This window comes from Oncorhynchus gorbuscha, linkage group LG07 (assembly GCF_021184085.1).
Source record: "Oncorhynchus gorbuscha isolate QuinsamMale2020 ecotype Even-year linkage group LG07, OgorEven_v1.0, whole genome shotgun sequence".
NCBI lineage: Eukaryota > Metazoa > Chordata > Actinopteri > Salmoniformes > Salmonidae > Oncorhynchus > Oncorhynchus gorbuscha.
Genome location: NC_060179.1, coordinates 70,374,456 through 70,383,506, shown reverse-complemented (window position 1 = coordinate 70,383,506; position 9,051 = coordinate 70,374,456). Strand labels below are relative to the sequence as shown.

The 9,051-nt window shown below is 42.4% G+C and overlaps 1 protein-coding gene across 3 annotated transcripts in view; it reads left to right on the top strand.

Moving 5' to 3' along the window:
• The first annotated feature begins 210 nt into the window (after window positions 1-210).
• Window positions 211-9,051, top strand: part of LOC124040308 (F-box only protein 11-like) — a 39,674-nt gene continuing 30,833 nt past the window's right edge. For 2 of the 3 annotated variants that reach the window (XM_046357372.1, XM_046357371.1), the window contains exon 1: window positions 213-570. In XM_046357372.1, the coding sequence (XP_046213328.1) occupies window positions 483-570 (88 nt within the window). In that variant the 5' untranslated portion in view covers window positions 213-482. Of the gene's footprint in view, window positions 571-9,051 lie in introns of all 3 variants that reach the window. The other variant, XR_006839700.1, reaches the window with a different exon arrangement.

Genomic DNA, 9,051 nt, shown 5'->3' with positions numbered 1-9,051 from the left:
CGAAAGACTGTTCTGAACAGGAGACTCACAGGGTGTGTCGGATTTGGTTCCAGCCTAGAACTATCACACATAATAGTGATGATTAGGCTACAGTAGGCTAATAATAGTTTAGAGGTAACGTGAGCCGATAATATACTTTGTTTCATTCTCAGCCATTTTCAGACACACATTCATGTTTGCAGTGGCAAGAAAAAACGTCGAACTACGTTGTGCTATTGGTGGAAGTTCTTCCCATGTGATTGATGTTCAATTTTCTTGTTGTCGGACGGTCTCTGCGCTAATGGCTCCTCCTGCAATAGCAAAACGCAGCTAAGCAAGGGTTGCAGGGGCAACGCAAATATATACATGTTTTTCTCAAGCCGCTGGAAAGGGGTGACTTATTGAGCAATGTTTAAGAAAAAAACATTTTAGATTGCGTGCTTAGACGTCGTTCCAACTGCAGCGAAGGGTTCGGTTTTTCTTTTAAATTCTAAATACCCCAAATGAACTCCGTCAGAGCAACCAGCAGAAGACCCAGGCGAGTGTCGAGGCCGCGCCCGGTACAGCCGGAAAGGAACAACCAGGAAAGAGGTAATGCATTTAATGTAGTCGCTAAGCTAATTGGGCCCATTTCAAACCTTTACAGACACACGTTAATTACGTGACTTGTTGACTCAAGGTGAACGATTGAGTGTTGTCAGGTTGATTTTCAAAATTAGGGTTGAAAACATTTCCCTTTTGGTTGAGACGGTAGGAAACATCGAGGCATCTTGCTCTGTCCGCAACCCTTAAGGCCGCGCTTTGTTTGGTTTGTTCCTAGACCTAAACTAGTCCTTGCTGATCTTGACTAGCTACAGATCGTGGAAGAGAATACTCAAACACATTGTCAATCATGGCTAGTCAGTCTCTTGTGGATGTCTTAGTATTTCTAGTCTCGCTAACGTTAGTTTTTACTGGTATAAAGTTAGCCAGCTAAGTGAACTAGTAGTACGTTAACGTAACGAGCAAATTGGCAACACATGACGGACGTTATCGGTAGACTGCTAGCTAGCCAACTAGCTAGTAGCTACGCCTTTGTTTAAATAACAATTAGGAAATTATCGAAGTGAACATTACTTAATTGTTATTTGCACACTATGTAGAGGACAATTTTAGTTTCCTGTCATTACGCATTCCCCGTTACTAGTTTAACCAATGTTGCGTTCTCTAGAGTTGTGATTTGTTGGCTGGTTAGCTAGCTAACATTAACCATCTAGCCAATGCAGCTAGCTGTTGCTGGTCACAAATTGTAGAGAAAATAACTAAGTGAATAAATCACGTTTTAGCTGTGGCCAAGGCTAGCTACTCGTTGGCGTAGACAGCTAACGTTAGTAGCTTGACGCATCTAAAGTAACTAACACATTTCTGTGCGGCGTCTCACACCACCTTAACCAAGGCCTGGTTGTGTTAGGATTAGATTAGTATCTATGACTGAGGACACCCACCGGCGTTGTACCGAGGCACACAATGGGGTAACCAGGCACTCTTACGAAAGCTAACCTTTCAAATGTAAACAACGTTTAGGTTCTATGTGCGACAATCTCCGATGACAGCAATCGTCTAGTTACCGGTACGTTGACAGCTTATGGTTAGACAAAGCGAGCTAATTACAAAAGCAGGGGAAATTCACTTGGGACCGACCGTCAGAGCTTTTTGAGTGCTAACATACTCCTTTCTCTATTTTGGTGCGAACGTTAGCTAGATGATTCTCATTTGTCTTGGTCTAACTAGATTTGAGTCAATTTGCCAGCTATGTTTTTGTGAACATTAACGTGTAAGTATGATCAGTAATAGGATAAGCCATACAAGTCACGGTGGTTGAGGAGGCTTCAAAATAGTCAAGGCAGCTGTTCACATGATGGTCTGAGGCCTCCGAAGTGAAGAGGTACATGTAGGCTATATTGGCTGCGCTGCCCAATTATTGGCAAAGGCACTGATCTGATTGGTCAAAAGACCAATCAGTTGAGAAAATATCTGTTTTGGGCTGCCTATGTACATGCAGCCATTGACATCTAAAATAAATTGGGTATAAATTATGGGGTACTCATCATGTGACAGCATGACCAAGCAGAGAGGTACTACCACATCCCTTTTTAATACGACTACCTCCAATTGTTAGAAAAGAGGGCACTCTGTACTAATGTGTATTTTCCTAATTAAGTATTTAGGGTGTTTAGACAGGCAGCCAATTCTGATATTTTTTCCTGCTAATTGGTATTTTGACCAATCGCATCAGATCTTTTCAGAGCTGATCTGATTGGTCTTTTGAACAATGAGTGAAAAAAATATCAGAATGAATCTGCCTGTCTAAAAGCAGCCTTGGGGAAACATAGCTTATGAAGTGCAATAAGTGTTTGATGCTGTCACTTGTGATCTGAGCTCTCAATACTGCAGATTACAGGCCTACATATAGACATTTGCATTCTTCATCGGCCTGAAAGAGAGGAACATTGTTTTGTTTTTGGTCATGCTGCCACCTCTTAAACTGTTCCCAATCCATGGTATCCTATTAAATTAGAGCCACCTTTGTTTTTGTACCCTAAAAACCTGAAATGTTATTTATCAGAATTTGGCAAAGTCTTTGACTTAAGAGGGTCGGGATGATACCAGTATCGTGATACTGGTTTGTAATCATGGCAAGAAAACAAAACAAGACACGGACTTAATGTTGGAAACAAACATCATTATGTTGTCATCTAAAGTTACATGTATTTATTTTCCAAGCTATAACACACTATTTTACATACAGCAGGTTTTTAAAGGACCGAAGAGTTTAGTGTGCTTCACGTCTTCATTTTTGCCATGGAAAAAATATTACAATACGGGTATTGTCCTGGCCCTACTGCCCATATCCATTGATCAGTTTGATTACTAACTAGTGGGGCACAGGAACAATGCAGCTATACTCTTTCGTTAGGCTTTCTTGATTAAGTGAACCCTGCTTCTTCCTGATGAGGTCTTTACTGTCTCCTCCCCACCATCCCCATGATCCGAACTCTGGTCTTGTTTTTTTTCCGGCAAGGATGTATTTTTTGTGCTAACACAAAAGTGGAGCGCAATGCGTCACACTATATGTCCTTTGTAATGGTTGTTTGTCAACAGCAGGGAATCGGTTGGCTTTTCTGTGTACTGTGTTTTGAATAGACTATATGTAGGCCTAAATGTTTGGGATGCACTTGTTGTAGAAGACTAGAGATGATGTTGTAGTGAGCTAAGCAGAGACTGTGTTTGTAGTGGTTACTGAACTAGTAGCCTGGGAGAGCAGCCTTGCTACCAGAGCAACAGACAGTTTGCTGGAGCTAGGAGCTCCCAGCTTGGGTGGTTTTGATTGGCAACAGTTAGCCTATGGATTCATACGTTATGGATCCTCCAGGCAGAATGGACCTCTTGTTATTCACCTGGTGAAGGTAAACGGTCTGCAGTCATTGCAAATTATTTGAATCCTCTGTCATCTGGGTGCTAGCAGGAGATGTAAAGAGTGTGTCTACGAATATGGTCAAAGGTTAACAATCTTTTGTCATAAACAAACACATTAGATTGTGCAGACAGTGGTCAATACGTTTCAGAAATTGATCTTCAAAATGTGTAATATGGTCTGTCAGCTTTTTTTATGGGACATTAATTTTATTCTGTGTTTCATGTATAGGCCTACTATGTAGTTTGAATGGTTCTCCCAATGGACTGCATTAGGCTTTACATGTGACACAATCTAATCAGAGGGAAAGCTCAGTAGCACCACACAGCTGCTTGAAAGTTTTAGCCAATGAAAATATCCTCCTCTGCCTTGTTAGAAGGCTCTGTGCAAAATTGCCAGAAGGCTGCAACATTTCTACAAGGGACTGAACTTTTCATCTGTTGCAGCCCTCCCAAATGTTGTCATAGGATTCATTCCCTCCTCAGGGAACAGCAGACTGTCAATTCTATATATGGTACCAGTCAAAAGTTTGGACACACCTTCTCATTCCAGGGTTTTTGTTTATTTTTTACTATTTTCTACATTGTGGAATAATAGTTGAAACATAAAAATTATGAAATAACACATATGGAATCATGTAGTAACCAAAAAAGTGTTCCGATTATATATTTCCGATTCTTCAAATGCCACCCTTGGCATTGATGACAGCTTTGCACACTCTTGGCATTCTCTCAACCAGCTTCATGAGGAGGTAGTCACCTGAAATGCATTTCAATTAACAGGTGTGCCTTGTTAAAAGTTCATTTGTGGAATTTCTTTCCTTAATACGTTTGAACCAATCAGTGGTGTTGTGACAAGGTAGCGGTGGTTTACCAAACAGTGCAATCTTCTGTATAAGACAAAGTCCATATTATGACAAGAACAGCTCAAATAAGCAAAGAGAAACAACAGTTCATTATTACTTTAAGACATGAAGGTCAGTCAATCTGGAACATTTCAATAACTTTGAAAGTTTCTTGAAGTGCAGTCGCAAAAACCATCAAGTGCTATAAAGAAACTGGCTTTCATGGGGACTTCCACAGGAAAGTAAGACCCAGAGTTACCTCTGCTGTCGAGGATATGTTCATTAGTTACCAGCCTCAGAAATTGCAGCCCAAATAAATGCTTCAGAGTTCAAGTAACAGACACATCTCAACATCAACTGTTCAGAGGAGACGACTGGTCAAATTGCTGCAAATTAACCACTACTAAAGGACACTGATAATGAGAAGAGACTTGCTTGGGCAAGAAACACGAGCAATGGACATTCTTCACCTGCGGGATCGTCTGAGACAAGCCACCCAGACAGCTGATGAAACTGAGGAGTATTTCTGTCTGTACTAAAGCTGTTTTATGGGGAAAAGCCCATTCTGATTGGCTGGGCCTGGCTCCCCAGTGGGTGGGCCTTGGCCCCCTGGGCCTATGAAATCTGTAGATTAGGACCTAATCAATTGATTTAAATTGACAGACTTTCCTTATATGAACTGTAACTCAGTAAAATCGTTGAAATTGTTGCATGTTGCGTTTATATTTTTGTTCTGTGTGTAAAATATATATATATATATATATATTTATTTATTTGCCCACAGCCACATGTATGTATGGCTGATTATTGGCCTAATCAAATGATGTAGCTATTTTGTGTGCCTATAGTTAGGCTTGATACAATCGGACAGGGAAGGTTTTAGGGGGTCTCTGTGTGACCCAATTACACACACACACACACACACACACACACACACACACACACACACACACACACACACACACACACACACACACACACACACACACACACACACACACACACACACACACACACACACACACACACACACACACACACACACACACACACACACACACACAAGGAAGTTCTTCTGACCCTGATGACCTGAGAGGTAGCCTAGTTCACCAAGCCACTTGATTTGACATATCTTGTTTGTACAACAGGACGTTTAGGCTCCTATTAATGTTAATGTAAATAATTTGTCCTATGTCTTCCAGGCAGAACCATTTTGGCTTTTCCAGGGGAACGTTCTGACCTGCTGCTTCTGAACCTACGATGTGGTTTTCTTTTTATGGTCTTTCAGACCTAGTGGAGGTCACGAATTACAAGTTTAGTAGTGGGAGGACTGGTCTGGGATCGATGTTCTTTATTGTTTGTTACAATTAGTCTACTTTCCCAAACGGCTCTTAATTTGTGTTGCTCCTGATCGAGCCCTAGAATCTGACCTCACATCAGGAGAGTTAAATAGTCATAAAGCTGCTGCTGGCACAGAGACATGATAGGATCGAGGCCTAGAATCTGACCTCTCATCAGGAGAGTTAAATAGTCATAAAGCTGCTGCTGGCACAGAGACATGATAGGATCGAGGCCTAGAATCTGACCTCTCATCAGGAGAGTTAAATAGTCATAAAGCTGCTGCTGGCACAGAGACATGATAGGATCGAGGCCTAGAATCTGACCTCTCATCAGGAGAGTTAAATGGTCAAAGCTGCTGCTGGCACAGAGACATGATAGGATCGAGGCCTAGAATCTGACCTCACATCAGGAGAGTTAAATGGTCATAAAGCTGCTGCTGGCACAGAGACATGATAGGATCGAGGCCTAGAATCTGACCTCTCATCAGGAGAGTTAAATAGTCATAAAGCTGCTGCTGGCACAGAGACATGATAGGATCGAGGCCTAGAATCTGACCTCACATCAGGAGAGTTAAATAGTCATAAAGCTGCTGCTGGCACAGAGACATGATAGGATCGAGGCCTAGAATCTGACCTCTCATCAGGAGAGTTAAATAGTCATAAAGCTGCTGCTGGCACAGAGACATTATAGGATCGAGGCCTAGAATCTGACCTCACATCAGGAGAGTTAAATAGTCATAAAGCTGCTGCTGGCACAGAGACATGATAGGATCGAGGCCTAGAATCTGACCTCTCATCGGGAGAGTTAAATAGTCATAAAGCTGCTGCTGGCACAGAGACATGATAGGATCGAGGCCTAGAATCTGACCTCTCATCAGGAGAGTTAAATAGTCATAAAGCTGCTGCTGGCACAGAGACATGATAGGATCGAGGCCTAGAATCTGACCTCACATTGGAGAGTTAAATAGTCATAAAGCTGCTGCTGGCACAGAGACATGATAGGATCGAGGCCTAGAATCTGACCTCACATCAGGAGAGTTAAATAGTCATAAAGCTGCTGCTGGCACAGAGACATGATAGGATCGAGGCCTAGAATCTGACCTCACATCAGGAGAGTTAAATAGTCATAAAGCTGCTGCTGGCACAGAGACATGATAGGATCGAGGCCTAGAATCTGACCTCTCATCAGGAGAGTTAAATAGTCATAAAGCTGCTGCTGGCACAGAGACATGATAGGATCGAGGCCTAGAATCTGACCTCTCATCAAGAGAGTTAAATAGTCATAAAGCTGCTGCTGGCACAGAGACATGATAGGATCGAGGCCTAGAATCTGACCTCTCATCAGGAGAGTTAAATGGTCATAAAGCTGCTGCTGGCACAGAGACATGATAGGATCGAGGCCTAGAATCTGACCTCACATCAGGAGAGTTAAATGGTCATAAAGCTGCTGCTGGCACAGAGACATGATAGGATCGAGGCCTAGAATCTGACCTCTCATCAGGAGAGTTAAATAGTCATAAAGCTGCTGCTGGCACAGAGACATGATAGGATCGAGGCCTAGAATCTGACCTCACATTGGAGAGTTAAATAGTCATAAAGCTGCTGCTGGCACAGAGACATGATAGGATCGAGGCCTAGAATCTGACCTCACATCAGGAGAGTTAAATAGTCATAAAGCTGCTGCTGGCACAGAGACATGATAGGATCGAGGCCTAGAATCTGACCTCACATCAGGAGAGTTAAATAGTCATAAAGCTGCTGCTGGCACAGAGACATGATAGGATCGAGGCCTAGAATCTGACCTCTCATCAGGAGAGTTAAATAGTCATAAAGCTGCTGCTGGCACAGAGACATGATAGGATCGAGGCCTAGAATCTGACCTCTCATCAGGAGAGTTAAATAGTCATAAAGCTGCTGCTGGCACAGAGACATGATAGGATCGAGGCCTAGAATCTGACCTCACATCAGGAGAGTTAAATAGTCATAAAGCTGCTGCTGGCACAGAGACATGATAGGATCGAGGCCTAGAATCTGACCTCTCATCAGGAGAGTTAAATAGTCATAAAGCTGCTGCTGGCACAGAGACATGATAGGATCGAGGCCTAGAATCTGACCTCTCATCAGGAGAGTTAAATAGTCATAAAGCTGCTGCTGGCACAGAGACATGATAGGATCGAGGCCTAGAATCTGACCTCTCATCAGGAGAGTTAAATAGTCATAAAGCTGCTGCTGGCACAGAGACATGATAGGATCGAGGCCTAGAATCTGACCTCTCATCAGGAGAGTTAAATAGTCATAAAGCTGCTGCTGGCACAGAGACATGATAGGATCGAGGCCTAGAATCTGACCTCTCATCAGGAGAGTTAAATAGTCATAAAGCTGCTGCTGGCACAGAGACATGATAGGATCGAGGCCTAGAATCTGACCTCTCATCAGGAGAGTTAAATAGTCATAAAGCTGCTGCTGGCACAGAGACATGATAGGATCGAGGCCTAGAATCTGACCTCTCATCAGGAGAGTTAAATAGTCATAAAGCTGCTGCTGGCACAGAGACATGATAGGATCGAGGCCTAGAATCTGACCTCTCATCAGGAGAGTTAAATAGTCATAAAGCTGCTGCTGGCACAGAGACATGATAGGATCGAGGCTGGCTCCGTTGTTGTTGCTACACTCTAGGGAGATCTTTGTAACCCATCTAAATGTGTTTAAGCCTCCTCCTTGTAGGCAAAGGGGCTGTGCCCAGATGTGAGCAAGCTGTTGGGGGGTTACTTAATTCACTGCTCATGCCCTTTCTGTCAGGAGGAGTTCTCATCCAACAGCTAGCTTCGCTGGCCAATATCCTTGTATTTATTCTCTCTCTAACCCGGTTTTGGTTAAACGGTAATATTTATTTTTTATTTTTATTTATTTCACCTTTATTTAACCAGGTAGGCAAGTTGAGAACAAGTTCTCATTTACAATTGCGACCTGGTCAAGATAAAGCAAAGCAGTTCGACAGATACAACGACACAGAGTTACACATGGAGTAAAACAAACATACAGTCAATAATAAAGTATAAACAAGTCTATATACAATGTGAGCAAATGAGGTGAGAAGGGAATTAAAGGCAAAAAAGGCCATGGTGGCAAAGTAAATACAATATAGCAAGTAAAACACTGGAATGGTAGTTTTGCAATGGAAGAATGTGCAAAGTAGAAATAAAAATAATGGGGTGCAAAGGAGCAAAATAAATAAATAAATTAAATACAGTTGGGAAAGAGGTAGTTGTTTGGGCTAAATTATAGGTGGGCTATGTACAGGTGCAGTAATCTGTAAGATGCTCTGACAGTTGGTGCTTAAAGCTAGTGAGGGAGATAAGGGGGGGACTTTACCTAGCAGGGTCTTGTAGATGACATGGAGCCAGCATAATAGCTGGTTTTAGGGCTATTAAAAA